Genomic DNA, 17,747 nt, shown 5'->3' on the forward strand with positions numbered 1-17,747 from the left:
TCATGGCGATCCTCCTACTTTTGCCTCCCAAGTGCTGGGATTAAAGGCGTGAGCCACCACACCTGTTTTTTTTTTGTTGTTGTTGTTGTTGTTTTGTTTTTCAAGGTAGGGTCTCACTCTCGCCCAGGTTGACCTGGAATTCACTATGGAGTCTCAGGGTGGCCTCAAACTCACAGCGATCCTACTTCTGCCTCCTGAGTGCTGGGATTAAAGGCGTGCACCACCATGCCTGGCTTATTTTTTTTTTTTTAAAGGTAGGATCTCGCTATAGCCCAGGCTGACCCGAGAGAGAGAGAAAGGGAATGGGTATGCCAGGGCCTCTTGTCACTGCAAACGAATTCCAGATGCATGCGCTACTTTGTGCATCTGGCTTTCTGTGGGTACTGGGGAATCAAACCTAGGCTGGCAGGCTTTGCAAGTATAAGTGCCTTTAACTGCTGAGCCATCTTCCAACCCACCTCCAATCTATTTTCTATTTAACATTTTCAGAGATCACACTATATGCAAAGTTATTAGCATATAGCACAAAAGTTTGTATCACAACAACAATAAAATCCAGAGAGGGAGAAGAAGTTGATCATTGGCACTTTAGCTGATAGTTCCTGTGACAAGTGACGTTACCAGACTCAGATCTCAGACTGTTTCCTTTTATTCCTTTTGGGGACAGGGTCTCTATGTATCCCAGCCTAGCTGGAACCTGCATTCTGCCTCAGCCTCTCAAGTGCTGGCCTTACAGTGTGTGACAACACACTTGGCTTCAGCTGAAGTTTTCTCACTCCACATCTCAGCGCTTATAAAAAGCTCTGCCTCTCCTCACCCCAAGAGACCACTGCGTCTTCTGCAGCCTGGTCTTTTGGTAGGGACACACTGACATTTAAGTGTGACCTGGCCATCCACCTCTCCACATGACGCTGTTGCACACCAGCGTGCTCTCTGCCATGGCCAGAGGCAGTCATGTCTCCCTTGTCTCTGGAACCAGGGCAGCCCAGTGAAGCACCCCAGCTGCAGATCTAACGGACTACCTCTGGGGAGACAGATCATTGTTCTGCTTGGGGTTACTTCTTGTCCAGTGGGAGATTGAGGGTTCATCTGAGGACTGGGGGCAGTTTCCAAATAATGGCAAGTATGACTAAGAAGCAATTTCCCTTGGGGGGGGCACAAAAAGACTAAGTGGGCTCACAGAGGGGTCTGCCAGTGCTTTTCTTAGCAACAGGCAAAAGCAGAATGCTTCTTGCTGGGTTCAGTGGGCAGCTTCTTGGGTTTTGCTTTGTGCCAGAAACAAAAATCCCTCTGCCCAGCAGCAGCAGCAGTGACAGGGACCTGAACACACAGCCACAGGCTCCCTCTGAAATCTTCTGGCCCATTTCAAGCACCAGGAGGCCAGAAGGATCCAGCTGGCACTCCAGCTGTTAAGAGCCCAGAAAGAACTGGGTGACACTGCCCCAGGGACCAGGGACTTAGAACACATGGGGAGGGAATGACCTGAGGGGTGGGATGCACTTCCCTGCTATGGGCTGATAGTGGGTGCCCACGGGAGTCACAATAGATCTTGGGGGAGACCGCAGCCAGAGTGCTGGCTTCCTGGCTGAGTGCTGTTACCACGTGGCCCACATCCCACCAGATGGCAAGGTGCCCAGTACCTGCAGGTCTTTGTCATGGCCCTGCCTCTCCAGGATCAGCACTCGGTCCTGCAGTTCCTCCACAGTGCCTTGCAGCAGGTCGTTCTCCTCTAAGGTGGTGCTGAGCCGATGCTCCAGCTCCCGCTTCCGATCAGACAGCATCTTGATCTGAAAGGGTGCAGGGGTGTGGAGTTACACCCTGCTCACCGTAGGAGGGGACTGGCCCCAAACACAAGGGATGTGTGTCTAAGTGCTGTGCCCAGGGACTCGGGGGCCCCCACCTTGGAGAGCAGAGCTGTGCAATCCTAAGCTGAAGAGAAAGGCCCTTCCTTCTAGAAAGCTGTCTGAGAAGGGGTGGGAGTCAGCACTGGGGAAGCCAGAATGTGGACTGCCAAGCAGACGAAGGGGTGGTTAAGTGCCCTGGAAACTCCAGAGATGCATCAGAGAAGGCTTCACCTCACCTGCCCTCAGCCTTGCCCTGGCCCCACCTGGCACAGGAACCTGATCTACCTACTTTCCTTGCTCCTCGAGTCCAACGCACCAGGAAGTTCCCTGGGAGCTGCACTGTTTTCATAAGCAGGCTCTCCTCCCCTCCCCTCCCCATCCCACGGCTGATCCCTCTGGGGCTGGACATGGCAGCTGAGGCACGAGCCGAGCCACAGCTAAGGAGAAGCTAGCAGGCTACACAGGCAGAGAATGGCCTGCATCCGCCCAGGCAGGAGCCGGACGGGGCCTCTCAGGATGAACGGACTTTACTCCAAGCACTTTGAGAGAGTAGTATGTGAGCAGAAGCAAATGCTCTCCTCTAGGGAGGAAGCTCAGCTGCTTGCAGACCCGAGCACCTCATAGGTGTCAAGATTCACGCATCTCCTCATAAGACAACCTTTCCACACTCTTCAGTGTTGGGGAGAAAGGGGGTGGGGAGAACACCCAGTCGTCTCTGGCCTCCAGGTTTGTGGGAGGTAACTAAGGCTGTGATCCTCCCGGTCAGCACCTTACCCACAGCACCACCCAGCTCAGGGGCTCCAGGAAGCCTTTCCAAGAAGTGCTGGATTTGGGGGGCGGTGACACTGTGGTCCTACAGATCCCCCTGTTCCGCCTATCAGGTTTTTGCTGGTCTGATTCTCCATTCAGCTTTATGCTTGAAAATACTTTCCAGGCATGGTCCAGATGGCTCCCATGCTCGGCTGTTTAGCCTCCTGGACAACACCTAAGGCTCTTCCTCCCACACATTCTGGGGATCGACCAGAGCGCCTTTCCAAGGGGGTCGGGAATGAGTGCCTGACTTGTCCTAGCCCTGTGAGCCCCACCTTCCCTCTGACTTTTGGCGGGCCTGTCTCTGCACGAGGGCACTGCTCTCAGGCCACACTTCTTCCTTGGCCACCGATCAATCAGATAGGGAGGCTGTCCTGGAGAAGTGAGGTATGCGGCCTTTGTCCAGAGATCGGGTGTCTGGCCAAACAAAGAAATACTGTCTCTCAAGTGTGCACCTGGGTAAGAGACCAAAAGGAGCATGCCCCTTTGGTGAATGGGCCCACTATTTCCCATACTGAAACAGAGTCACCCTGCTGAAGGGAATTTTCACTCCAGCGCATTTCATTTTAATACCCTCTGACCTCATCCTCCTTCCCACGGCTCATCTCCGTTTCCCAGCGAGGTTATGACGTAACACAACTATGATACACAGCTGGCCCTTAAAAACCTCTTAGAAGTTCCAAGTTTCATGAAGTAACTTATTTGAAATGAACCACTTCACGACTAAGCCTTTCAAATTGCAGTGCTACTAACCAGAAGCAAGGATTTGGCATTACGCTGCTAATTCCTTTACCCCAGCCCCGCACACCCATGAAACTCGTGACCAAATCTGGCAATTAACATTCCTGGGAATGATCCTAAATGTCTAGAGAGTGATCAGGTGGGAGAAAGGAAGGCAGGCAACTCGAAGGAGTGAGAGCCTGGCAGGGCAGTTGAATGGCCAAATCATGCACACAAATGTTCCCAGACAGGCATGCCGAACCCCACCGGAGCAAGCTCTACTTACTTCAAGAACCTGCTGCTCAATACCAGTAGGAATTCCAAGGGAAAGGAGGAAGGAAGGGAATGGGAGGCAGAAGAAAAGAGAAGATATTGACAGACTTTAGGAAAAAAAAAAAAAAAAACATTCTCAGGTCACTTTTGACTCAGGGAAGGTTTCTCTGGCCTCACCACAAAGGCTGATCCTTTAACCACACTGGAGGGAGGGCCTTCTGTCTGGCTCTAGATTCCAAGAGTGATTTAGCCAAAGGGGGTAACGGATCCTAGGGAGCAGTTTAGGTAGTCTTTCCCAGAGGAAAAGATTTTCGGCTTGTGCTATGACCCTTGTCTTCCCTGTACCCCCACGACTGGATGCTGACAGTATTGTTCCCTAAATGCTACTTCTTCCTCCCCTGGTCTAGTCAGGGCCAAAGACCTGCCACTGTGTTCTGAGTTCTCATGTGTACAACAGCCTTCTCGTGTCCCAGGTCCTACACAAAATGCTCTCCATGTATTAACCACCAAATCTTCACAAAAGCCTTGGGAAGCAGAACAGAAGCTTCACCTTTTGCAGCAGAGATAGACTGAGCTGGGCTTAAGGGAATGGAGAAAGGGATGATGCTCTTCTCCGGCTTTTGTTGGGGGCTGGCAAGGACGTTTTATGCAGGGGTTGACATATTCAGTAGAAAGTAGGTCATGCATGGTTTCAACTCCCTCAGCTGCACTCTAAGCATCTCTTTTTCCAGACAAGAGGCTCCCCACAGGACTGAGGCCCAAGTGTTTCTCATTTAGGTTCTTAAAGAAATGTTTCTCGTTAGAGGTTTTAGTCCTTTTATATAGAGCAGGAGTTTGCTTCCCAGCTCAGAGGACATCTTATGCAAAGAGCCAGGCAAAGTCTCCAAGTAGGGCCAGACGGGAGCCTCACCTCTGCCTGAAGGCTCTCGAGCCGGATGATGTGCTGGTTGGTGGAGGAGTTCTTCTCCCGAAAGTCTTCTCTGAGGGCATGGACCTGCATGGAGAGCTGTCTCTCGACTTCAGAGGCCTGCAACAGAAGAGACCAAGTGCATCCAGGGGAATGTGCAAAGAAAGTCTGTTATGATCTCAGCCTTCTATTTCTTAAGCATATCTTGGCATTTCTGTTCAGTAACACTTCAAGGAGGCGACGCTCCTACCTCCACCTCCCGAGAGCTGGAATTAAAGACCTGCGCCACCACACCTGGCCTTTCTTGCTGGTTTTTAAGACAGGAACTCAGGTAACCCAGGTTGGCCTCATACTCATTATGTAGCCGAGGCTGGCTTGAAACTCCTGATCCTGTTTCTACCTCCTAGGTGCTGAGATCGCAGGTACATGGTACCACACCCATCTACTACTCAATCTTTCTACGTAAGTGTGAACACAATTTATTATGATCATACTGCTTATGCACTTTTTCATTGAGCATTGTATCAAAAGCATTTCCATATTACTGATAAACTATCATGTTGTATGACTGATATTTAAATAGACAGGTTCCAGTTTCCCGTGCCACCCTTATTATTATGCATCTGGGGTACCCCTGGATTTTGCAACTATAATGCACTGATGAACACACATCAGTGAGTAGAGGTAAAACTTGTCTGCAGGAATGTAGACTGGGCAACTTCATTGTTGTTAGCCAGGCAGACGGATACACTTCAGAAAAGAAAACTCATACTAATTTGAACCGAAAGTGGGCTTCTGCTTAGCCTTGGCTCAAATGCACAATTTGATTAACCAAAATCTGTATTTTCCAATTTTAATTATCTATTTATTTGCAAGCAGAGAAAAAGAGCTAAATCGGCGTGCCAGGGTTTCCAAATGAACTCCAAACACACGCGCCATTTTGTGCATCTGGCTTTATGTGGGTACTGGGGAGTCGAACCTAGGTCATTAGGCTTTGCAGATAAGCCCCTTAATCACTGAGCCATCTCCCCAGTGCCTGTATTTTCTTTCTTTCTTTTTTTTCCAAGGTTGAGTCTTATTCTATCTCAGGCTGACCTGGAATTTACTCTGTAGTCTCTGGGTGGCCTCAAACTCACAGCAATCCTACCTCAGTCTCCTAAGTGTTGGGATTAAAGGCACATGTTACCATATCCAGTTTATTTTCAAATTTTTTAAAACTTTCAATTTGGTAGTAGATATCTATTGATAATTATTGATATTGATAACTTTCTCTTTATTTATAGTGATAAACATGATAGCTGCTTACTGAGTGATAAAAAAAATGCAAAAATATGTAACATTTTTCCTGTTCTCACTAAGCTTGAGTATGTTAATTCTCCACAAAAAACTTTTGAAAATAGCTCAGGTGCTGGGTATAGTGGCTTGAGCTTGTAATTCCAGCACTCTGGAGGGTGAGGCAGGAGGAGATTGCTGCAAGTTAAAGATACATACATAGTGAAACTGTCTCAACATTTAAAAGAATAGTTATATATTTGAGAGAGACAGAATAGGTTTACCAGGGCCTCCAGCTACTGAAAACAAAACTCCAGATGCATGCACCATCTGGCTTTTTACATGGGTACTGGAGACTCAAACCTGGGTCCTTAACGCTAAGCCATCTCCCCAGCTCCCAAAAAATGTTTTAAAAAGAAGTGACATTTGTCCCATTTTTGTTTTTCTTAATGTGTAATGTTAATCTTAGCAGTAAGATTTTCGTCAATACTTTCCAAATAAAAGGCTTCCTTTCTAGTAATGTGGTAGGCTGCTTGACCCCCTTATCCGAAAAGTGCTTGATAAATGCAAGAACCTTCTTGCAAACATCAAAGAGCTGACAAGATGAGCCAAGGCTAAAATCACAAGAACAAACCGACTGGCTACAGGAACCCAAACATAACCAACTTTACTGCATTTCAAATGAGAGATGTTGGGCTGAAGAGATAGCTTAGCGGTTAAGCGCTTGCCTGTGACGCCTAAGGACCCCAATTCGAGGCTCGATTCCCCAGAACCCATGTTAGCCAGATGCATAAGAGGGGGCGCACGCATCTGGAGTTAGTTTGCAGTGGCTGGAGGCCCTGGCATGCACATTCTCTCTTTCTCTCTGTGTGTGCCTCTTTCTCTGTCTGTCACTCTCAAATAAATAAATAAAAATGAACAAAACAATTTCAAAACAAATGAGAGATGCAGCACTTGAAGAGGTGGGGGAAAAACTTAAGTAGCAGGATGTAAGCCTTTTGACTACATACTGTAAGGGTCAAGAAAAAAGAATCTCTACTGGAGTTAATCTATTTCACACAGGGACCTCATGACTTTCTAATAAAAATAAACACATTATAGGAAAAAAAAAACCTGAAAGTCAACTATACCAATGGAAACATGGACTCAAAAAAAAAAAAAAAAAAGGAAGGAGGAATCGGGCTAGAAGTTAAGGTGCTTGCCTGTGAAGCCAAAGGACCCAGGTTTGATTCCCCAAGACCCATGTAAGCCAGATGCACATGGTGGCACATCCATCTGGAGTTCGTTTGCAGTGGCTGGAGGCCCTTGCACACCCATTCTCTCTCTGTCTCTTTCCTTCTCTCAAATTAATTAGTTTAAAAAAAAAAAAAAAAAGGATTAGGGCTGGAGAGATGACTTAGCAGTTAAGGCACTTGTCTGCGAAGCCTAAGGGCCCATGTTCGACTCTCCAGACCCACGTAAGCCAGGTGCACTAAGGTGACACACAGGCAAGGTTGCTCATGTGCCCAAGACGGCACATGTGTCTGGAGTTTGACTGCAGTGGCTGGAGGCTCTAGCATGCCAATTCTCTCTCTCATAAAAAATAAAAATAAAAGAAGGAAGGATCAGACTCTTCAAAAGTATTGTTTGAAGAAAACAAAGACAGCCTGAGAAATTATCTGAGGTAAGTGCAGAGAAGGGAAGCATGACAACTCAATGTAACATGAACTGGGAAAAGAATATCTCTGGGATAAAGGGCAACACTCCTGTAGACATGTAGACTGGTTAATAACAGTAATGTCATGTAAATTTCCTGGTTTTGATAACTATGATTAAGATGTTAACATCAGAGGGAATTGGATGATGGTTTGTGAAAATTACTTACCTCAGCAACTTCTGTAAGTCTTTTTTTTTTTTAGATTTTTATTCATTTGTTAGAGACGAGAGAGAGAGAGAGAGAGAGAGAGACTGAGAGAGACAGATAGATAGATAGATAGATAGATAGATAGATAGATAGAAAGAAAGAAGGGGGGAGAGGGAGAGAGAGGAGGAGGGAGAGGGAGAGGGAGGGAGAGTGCGCGCTCACGCGCATGAATGGGTGCCCCAGGGCCTTCAGCCACTGCAAAGGAACTCCAGATGTGTGTGCCACCATGTGCATTTGGCTTACGTGGGACCAGGAGAATTGAACCTGGGTCCTTTGGCTTTGCAGGCAAGTGCCATAACTGCTAAGCCATCTCTTCAGCCCAAAGACTTTATTTGTTTGTTTAAATCCTAGATTGCTTGTGTCCCTAGACACTGAACAGGAGAAAACACAAACCCTGTCTGAAGAATAATACTTTCATTCCCCAAGTCAAGTATTCTAAGTAGTTTTCTTTTTTTCTTTTTTATGTGTGTGTGTGTGTGTAGGGGAGAGGGCACGGGCACGTGTAAGAATGGTGTTGGGCATCATTCCTTAGGAATACTGTCCACCTTTTATGAGATCAGGTCTCTTACTGGCTTGGAGCTCACTAGGCTTGACTGGCTGGCATGAGACCCTGGCATCTACCTTCTCTGCTTCCCCAGTGAGGGGATTACAAGCACACCACAGTGGCCAGTATGTTTTTTTCTTTTTTGTGAGTTTGGGCGATTGAACTCAAGTTTCATACTTGCACAGCATGCACTCTGCTGACTGAGCTATCATCCAGTCCATCTTCAGTAATTTTCTAATAAAAGCAAGTACATTATGGGGGCAGGAGGAGTGAAAAACCAAACAGGTACCAATGGAAACAAGGAGAGATGGCTTATAGGTTAAGGTGCTTGTTTGCAAGCCTGATGGTCCAGGTTCGAATCCCCTTCTCTTTCAAATAAATAAAAATATTTTAAAATTTTATTATTATTTGCAAGCAGGGGGAGAGAGAGAGAGAGAGAGGGAGGGGGAGGGAGGGAGGGAGGGAGAAAGGGCACACCAAGTCCTCCTGCCACTGCAAATAAACTCCAGATGCATACACTACTTTGTGTATCTGGCTTTACTTGGATATTGGGAATTCAGACCTGCTATTATCAGGCTTGCAAGCAACTGCCTGAACTGCTAAGCCGTCTCTTAGTGTTTGTGCATGCGTGCGCTCTCTCTCTATACACATACACACACATATATACATTATTTATATGTAAAATAAATAAAGGCTTTCCAGGGCTGGAGAGATGGCTCAGCAGCTAAAGATGGCTGCTTATAAAGCCTAACAGCCTGGGTTCGATTCCCTAATGCCCATATAAAGCCAGATGCACAGAGTGGTGCATGTGTCTGGAGTTTGTAGTGTTAAGAGGCTCTGATGTACCCATACTCTCTCTCTCTCAAATAAATAGAAATATTTTAAAATTAAAACTTTTGGGGGGGGGGGCGGAGAGCTGGCTTAGCGGTTAAGGCACTTGCCTATGACTCTTAAGGACCCAAGTTCAATTCCCCAGTACCCACACAAGCCAGCTGCACAAGGTGTACATGCATCTGGAGTTTGTTTGCAGGGCTGGAGGACCTGCACACCCATTTTCTTTATCTGCCTCTTCCTTTTTCTCTCTTGCTGTCTCCTTCCTCAAATAAATAAAACATAAAATAATATGAAAAGGTTTTATTTATTTTTAAGATATTTTATTTATCTGAGAGAGAAAGGGCACACCAGGGCCATCAGCTGCCACAAACAAACTCCAGACTCATGCACCACCTTGCACATTTGGCTTACGTGGGTCTTGGAGATTTGAACCTGGATCCTTTGGATTTGCAGGCAAGTGCCTTGACCACTAAGCAATCTCGCCAGCCTTTTTTTTTTTAAATAAAAGGCTTTCCAGGGCTGGAGAGAAGGCTCGGTGGTTAAAGGTGCTTGCTTGCAAAGCCTTCAGGCCAGTGTACAATTTCCCAGTGCCCACATAAAGCCAGATATAAAGTGACATATGCATTTGGAGCTTGTTTGCAGTGAGAAGAGACCCTAGTATTGCCCAACGTCTCTCTCTACCTGCAAATAAAAAGTGAAGTCCCCTCCCACTCTTTTACCCTCCTGTAGCTAGATCTCTTTACCTTCATCATCTTGTCTTAGACAGTCTTTCCTCCCTCCTTCCTTCCTTCTTTGGCTTTTTGAGGTAGGGTCTCAATCTAGCCCAGGCTGACCTGGAATTCACTATGTACTGTGAGGGTGGCGGCGATCCAGCGAACCCTGCCTGCTGCTGGGATTAAGGGCGTGTGCCACCACTCCAGCTTCTTCCCACACTGCTATAGAGCTAGTGTCCTCTTGTCTTTGTATACACATCTGGAGCAGTGACTGCTTCCAACATGAAAATTCAAAATACTAATGAAAGAAACGGAAGAGGACACACACACACTTTGAAAAGCAAGAGGAAAACCTTGCACACTGTTGACAGAATATAAACAAGTACAACAATTACAGGAAGCAGTATGGAGGGTCCTCAAAACTATGGACGAAGAAATAGCAACTAGCACACCAGCAATTATGTATGTATTGGAGAGAAAGAAAGAGGGAGGGAGGGAGAGAATGGGCACCCAGGGTCTCCAGGAGCCACTGCAAACGAACTCCAGACGCATTACGCCCCTTTGTGCATCTGGCTTACGTGGTTCCTGGGGAATCGAACTGAGGTCCTTTGTCTTTGCAGGTAAGCGTCTTAACCGCTAAGTCATCTCTCCAGCCCAATAAAATAGCTTTTAAAATATATATATATTTTCTTCTCTACTAGTTACAGTACTGTGTAACCTCGGAAAATCTGCTTAACTGCGTGTACCTGATAAGAGGAAGAGGTAGAGTCACATAAGACTGTGCAAATGAAAGAATATGCAGGAATTGCTTAACACAGTGTCTGGTACACAGTGAACACTGTGTGCTAGCTGCTGTTACTGCTGTCATTGTCTCCATCCTAGAGAACACAAGCAAGTTTAATGGGTTAAATGTAAGTGAGGGAAGATCTTATAGAGCCTGAAGAAGGAGCCTAAGAAAATGTGGCTAGGGACTGACGGAGGAAGGCAAGTACGATAGCCCTGCCTGAGGCTGTGGCAGGGCTTCCGGGAACTCAGGCATGCTTTTTCATCCATGAATGGTGGTACTGTCCTAACCAAGGAACCCTGAAAAGTCCGGAGAGTCATGGAAGAAGTGGACCACTCAGCACCCAGGACACGTCCACCTTGGAATGTGTTCCTGTTCCCTCAGGGTTAGAGATGCTGAGTACCGTGGACTTCCTGGGATGAGTGGTTTGAGCTTTCAACAGGGAAACTTTCACTGGAGACAGGAATGGGCTGGGGGCCACACACAGGAGGCCTTCACTGGAAGACAAATTATATCACAGGGACACATTCAGGATGTCCTCAGAAAACAATAGTCATGTCTAATCCTAAGGAGGAAAGAAAGCTTTAGTATCTTTAATTATTTTCCTTTGATCACATGACTTGCCAGTGTCAGGTTCACGGTAATGAACTTCCAGACCAGACATATCTGCACTCATGTGATTATTGCAGCACTGTTCAGTTGTTCATAATGGCTATCATGTGGAACCAACCTGGGCACAGCTAGAGAAAGGGATATTTATTGAAGCTTATAGATCCATGGGGAGTTCCATAATGGCAGGAAAGGCTAGAACCCTCTTAAAAGGATCAGGCAGAGGGAGAGGGAGAGCGAGAGCGAGAGAGAGCGAGAGCGCGCACGCAAGCGAGCACCACATGCCAAAAGCTAAAAGCAAAACCACACAGCACACCTCAGGAATTCCAGACAGAACTAGGCACATTGCATATTTTTAGATTGAAATTTCAAACCCACCACTACACCTTAAGATCCACCCAGTGACACTGCCTCCAGCCGGGTGCTGTAGATCCAAACTACACTACAAACTAATAAAACACTGAATATATTGGGGGCCATCTATTCAAACTACCACACCAGGGAACCTAACCAGACCTAAAAAGGTGGCTAAGAAGTCAAAATATTCTTGTTTCGAGCTAGAGACAGGTTAGGGAAAAAGGACCTTTTTCTCAATCAGTGGACACTTTCTTACCAACCATAAATGTAATACTGAAATCAACTTATGATTTTTTTCTCCAAAGTGTTACATCCTGTGGTATGTCCCTTTTGGTATGTTTCCTCTTAAAATTCTCACATGATATTTATTTTTTCTTTTGGATGACAATGGAATTGAACCCAGGGCCTTACACATGGTAAGGCAAGTCCTCTACCTCTAAGCAACAGTCCTAGTCTTTTTTTTTTTTTTTTAAATTTTAATTTATGCGAGAGAGACAGAGTGAGTGAATGAAAATGAGTGTTCCAGCAGGGGGTGGTGGTGCCAACCTTTAATCCCAGCACTTGGGAGGCAGAGGTAGGAGGATCGCCATGAGTCTGCGGCCCCCCTGAGACTACATAGAGAATTCCAGGTAAGCCTGGACTAGAGCGAGACTCAACCTCAAAAAACCAAAACCAAAACAACAACAACAAAAAATGTTCCAGGGCCTCCACTGCAAACCAACTCCAGATTCATGTGCCACCTTGTACATCTGGCTTACGTGGGTCCTGGGAAATTGAACCCAGGTCTTTTGGCTTTGCAGGCAAGCACCTTAACCACTAAGCCATTTCTCCAGCACTAGCCATTGTTATTTTGTAACTTACTATGCTACTCAGGCTGTCTTGAACTCAGTTTGTACTCCAGACCTTGAGCTCACAATCCTCCTGGTGTAGCCTCCCAAGTGCCTAGGATTACAAACCATGGCTTCACGTGATACATTCTTGAACTCAGTAGTAGCCCTCTTCAGAGATGACTTCTAGGTGGCCTCTTTGTAGCCCTGTAGTATTCTATTGTAGCACCCATCACACACTCCTGCTGATTTGTTTACACGTGTGTCTTCTCAGACTGTGAAGCATGTATATATAGGAATTGCATGTCCTATCTTTGCTTATTGAATCAAGAGCAGGGCACACAGTAGGTGCTCAATGGTTATGGTGGAAGATAAAACCTGAACACCTTAAGTGAGTCCTTTCTGTGACTGTCAGCTGTGACTACAGAAAACAGAAGAGGGATTAAGCTAAGCTCCAGAAGTGCCCCCTGAGCAAGGTTCCAGCAGTAGCACCAGGGAATTAATGAGCTAATTCCCCGTGACTTAAATGGCCCATCCTTGGTACAGGGCACCATTTCTCCTACAGGTCAGCCCAGGGCTCAAGCAGATTTTCTCAGGCTTTGATGTCAATTACCCATGACTGATCCGCAGATTTGCTGCTTGGTGCTCCTATCTCCATCCTCACCCTGCTTTTGCATGTGGAATCTTAATACTCAAAACCAACAACTTAAGACTCACTCAAGTATTTTTTTAAAGAACATCATTATTATTTCATAGGAGATGGAGTTGATTAAAAAAATTAGGTGGGGTGGGGAGAAGGGGATCAAGCTCGGGAAGGAACCTAGGGCCTCAAACATGGTGGAAAAGCATTATACCATTGACCTATACTCTCAATCCTTGTTTTTTTAAAAATATTTTATTATTTATTTGACAGAGAAAGAGGGGAGAGAGACAGAATGTGCGCGCTAGGGCCTCCAGCCACTGCAAACGAACTCCAGACGTGTGTGCCCCCTTGTGCATCTGGCTAACGTGGGTCCTGGGAAATCGAACCTGGGTCTTTTGGCTTTGTAGGCAAATGCCTTAACTCCAGCCCTCAGTCCTTGTTTTTTTAAAAGTATTTTATATTTACTTTTTTATGAGAGGAAGGGAGGGAGACAGAGAGGGAGGGCGAGAAAGAAAGGAAAGAAGGAAGGAAGGAAAGAAGAAAGGGCATGACAGGGCAGGGCCTTTAGCCACTACAAAAGAACTCCAGACACATGTACTACCGTGTGCATCTGGCTTACGTGGGTTCTGGGGAGTTGAACCTGGGTCCTTAGGCTTTGCAGGTGAGTGCCTTACCTGCTAAGCCATGTCTCCAGCCCTAGCCCTTTTTTTTAAGGGGGGGGTGGGAAGGGACAGAGTTTTATTATATTGTCTTGAAATCCTGGGCTCAGGTAATGCTCTGCCTCAGCTTCCCAAGTACCTGAGCACAGATGCACAATAATGTGTCAGGCTTCATGAATCTATCTATCTATCTATATGTGTGTATTTGTTTTTTTAAGGTAGGGACTTGCTCTAGCCCAGGCTGACCTGGAATTCACTATGTAGTCTCAGGCTGGCTTCAAACTCATGGTGATCCTCCTACCTCTGCCTCCTGAGTGCTGGGATTAAAGGCCCACCACACCGGGCAATAATTTTTTCTTTTTTGAGGTAGGGTCTCACTCTAGCCCAGGCTGACCTGGAATTCACTATGTACTCTCAGGGTGGCCTTGAACTCACGGCAATCCTCCTCCCTATGCCTCCCGAGTGCTGGGATTAAAGGCGTGAGAAACCACACCCGGCAATAATTTTTTTTAATTAAATAGGTAAGACAGTGAACGTGAGAACAGGCTGTAAATGTAGACTTCTTTTAAAATATTATCTTTATTTATTTATTAATTTATTTGAGAGAGGGAAAGAGGCAGACAGAGAGAGAGAGAAAGAGAATGGGCGCGCCAGGGCCTCTAGCCACTGCAAAAGAACTCCAGACGCGTGCGCCCCCTTTGTGCATCTGGCCTTCGTGGGTCCTGGGAGGCAGCAGGCCTGCAAGCGTGTGCCTTTAGCTGCTGAATCAACACCCCAGCCCCTATCCAGTTCTTTCATTGAGTTGCTGCTGCTCTGTCTGCCCTTGGTGTTAGGTTCCTAAAGGTCAGGGCCTTTGTTTTCTTTGCCTGCCATAATCCCAGGACTCAGAACTGTGCCAAGTCCAAGTAGACAAATTTATTGAACACAGGAAAACAGATACATGAACTTACTTTCAACTTAGGGTTGTCTATGACAGGAAAAAAAAAAAAAAACCAAAGCGTAAAATTCTCATGTTACATAATGCATTCAATTTTCTCCAGCAAAAAGTTAAATATTACATTTTTTAAAGATTTTATTTATTTGAGCTAGGCGTGGTGGTGCACGCCTTTAATCCCAGCATTCAGGAGGCAAAGGTAGGAGGATTTCCATAAGTTTGAGGCCACCCTGAGACTACATAATTAATTCCAGGTCAGTCTGGACCAGAGAGTGACCCTACCTCGGGGTGGGGGGATTTTATTTATTTGAGAGAAAAAGAGAAAATGTATGAATGAGAATAGGTGTGCCAGGGCCTCCTGTTGTTGCAATGAGCTCCAGACACATATGCTATCTTGTGCATCTGGCTTTATGTGGGTACTGGGGCATCGAACCCCATCTCTCAGGCTTTGCAAGCAAATACCTTTAACCACTGAGCCATCTCTCCAGGCACCTAAATATTAAAATTGTATCCCCATAAACTGATAAATGGTAATGAAGATGTGGTATATTTATACAATGGAGTTTTATTCAGCTATAAATAAAAATGAAATTTGCAGGGAAATGGATCTAGAAAAAATTATACTGAGACAGCTGGGTGTGGTGGTGCACAACTTTAATCCCAGCACTCAGGAGGCAGAGGTAGGAGGATTGCCATGAGTTTGAGGCCAGCCTGAGACTACACAGTGAATTCCAGGTCAGTCTGAGGGAGGGAAGGAAGGTGGGAGGGAGGGAGGGAGGAATGAGTGAGTTTGGGCAGAAGCATCCTATAGGGATGGATAATGCTGTGCCCAGAAGCCATAGGCTGTTAAAAGAAAATTTCAGTGCTAGGCATGGGGTACCTTCCAGTGAGTTATTGGTCAGGGAAGTCCATGATTCCCAAAACGTTACAGGCTACTGCCAAGACTCTTGGTTATTCACTAGAACTAGATGGTAAGACACTATTGCTGGAGATAGCACATGCTGAGGCTGCAGGATACTGAGAAGTCACTCTGGCCCTAAACTGGAAACCTGTTAACTAGCTGTCAGAACGCTGGAGAGGACTATGCAGCTTGTCAGGAAAGAGAAATCACCAATGGTGCTACGCAGGCAGTGGACCCTGCAAGTTTTATGGCTGGTCAGCCAAACTAAAGGTACCAACTGGTAGAATGGTGGCATATCTGTAATAGGGGAAATTGAGTTCTCTCTGATTGGATTTGAGGCCTGCTCCGAGAGGGAATTCAAGCCTGGCACTAAAACCTAATCAAAAGCCTTTGGCTGGGGAGATCATATGCCCTAGAAGAGTTACTACCGTTATCTGGCTAAATGCATATATAATGCCCACCAAACTGCTCTCTAAACACTTATGCCCATATAGTAATGCTATTCTCACTTTTGGTTAGAGAACCTTCTCTATTCAGACGGTGGTGAAGACTAGGGAAACTCTGAACTCATAGAAGAGCCGAGAAGAAGGGATGGTGGAATGTTCAGCAGTGAGACATCTCTACCACACCCTCCAAAGCTCAGGAGCCACTTCGGAAGAGGTGGCAGAAAGAATGTATTAGCCAAAGGAAGGGAAGGAGCTCTTTGCAATTCCATGTTCAAGACCCAAGGTGGCCATGACACTCATGACCTCACAGTGGCTGATGCTACTTACAAACAAGACCTGCAGAATAGCAGGGGAAAAATCATGACATCAAAATAAAAGAGACCAGTTGGAAAAAAAGATTCAGTGGAGGAGGGATTCTGGAAAGTGAAAAGGGAAGGTGGTGGGATGGGATTATAACCAAGGTATATTGTCTACATGTACAGAGGTTGTCAACAAAAATGTTTTTGGCTTACCAATTAAAGGTGATTGCTTGCAAAGCCCGCTGGCCAGGGTTCAATCTCTGAGTACCTTCACAAGGCCTGATGCACAAAGCAGTGTATGCATCTGGAATTCATTTGTAGCAGCAAGAGGCCCTGGCATTTCCATGTTCACTCTCTCTACTTGCAAATGATAAACAAATCTAAAAATTATCTTTAAGCCGGGCGTGGTGGTGCACGCCTTTAACCCCAGCACTCAGGAGGCAGAGGTAGGAGGACTGCTGTGAGTTTGAAGCTACCCTGAGAATACATAGTGAATTCTAGGTCAGCCTGGGCTAGATCAAGACCCTATTTTGAAAAAACAAAAACAAAAAAGTTATCTTTAAATCTTCCCTATAATTTGAGTAAACTGGACCAGAGAGTATTTTATTGTTTATCTGCTCCTAATTATTTATAAACCTTCACAAAACTCTTTACAAATTAGTTATAAAACTTTTATCCTATTATTTGTTATGTCTATTTGGTATAAACTAATCAATATCCAAGCATAATGCTACTTCCTTGCAGAACAAAAAAATCATAGCAAGATTTTTTTTTTTCCCCCAAGGTAGGGTCTCACTCTGGCCCAGGCTGACCTGGAATTCACTCTGTAGTCCCAGGCTGGCCTCGAACTCACGGCAATCCTCCTACCTCTGCCTCCCAAGTTCTGGGACTAAAGGTGTGAGCCACCACACCTACCCGGCAAGATTGTTTTTCTTCGAAGGATTTCTTACCAAGTGTTCCGGAAATGTGGGAGAGTGTAGATACTGCAGCTAAAGAGACTGTTAATCTCCCGGGGTGGGGGGTATTTTCCCAGTAAAATGGGGCATGTATTGATGAAAATACTTCTCACATCTCGCCTTACAGATTATGCATTTGATGGCTGCCATGGAAACAGTAGTACTGCAGACAAGCATTAGCCTCACGAGGTTGTTTTTACAAGGCTCAGAATAATTTTCCATGAAGTCACTGGGGAGGGGACGCGTAGTACATGTATATATGGGGACTAAAGCCACAGCAAAGACGAGGGAGGCTGTCTACAAGCAGCAGGTGGTGAAGACTAAGCTCTTCCACTGCTTGGAGCCTAAGTTCATGCTCCTTTCTTTCTTTTTCTATTTTTGTTTTTTCGAGAGGTAGGGTCTCACTCTAGCTCAGGCTGACCTGGAATTTACTATGGAGTCTCAGGGTGGCCTTGAACTCACGGCGATCCTCCTACCTCTGCCTCCCGAGTGCTGGGGTTAAAGGCGTGCGC

At 46.0% G+C, this 17,747-nt stretch overlaps 1 protein-coding gene across 2 annotated transcripts in view; it reads right to left on the bottom strand.

The window, feature by feature from the left end:
- Bicdl1 (BICD family like cargo adaptor 1) overlaps window positions 1-17,747 on the bottom strand; it is a 101,894-nt gene that overhangs the window by 23,345 nt on the left and 60,802 nt on the right. For both annotated transcript variants that reach the window (XM_012950054.2, XM_045133171.1), the window contains exons 3-4: window positions 4,558-4,674; window positions 1,641-1,787 (exon numbers count right to left, since the gene is read on the bottom strand). In XM_012950054.2, coding sequence (XP_012805508.2) covers window positions 1,641-1,787; window positions 4,558-4,674 — 264 coding nt within the window. The remainder of the gene's footprint in view (window positions 1-1,640; window positions 1,788-4,557; window positions 4,675-17,747) is intronic.

Source organism: Jaculus jaculus, chromosome 13 (genome assembly GCF_020740685.1).
Source record: "Jaculus jaculus isolate mJacJac1 chromosome 13, mJacJac1.mat.Y.cur, whole genome shotgun sequence".
In the NCBI taxonomy this organism is placed as follows: Eukaryota; Metazoa; Chordata; class Mammalia; order Rodentia; family Dipodidae; genus Jaculus; species Jaculus jaculus.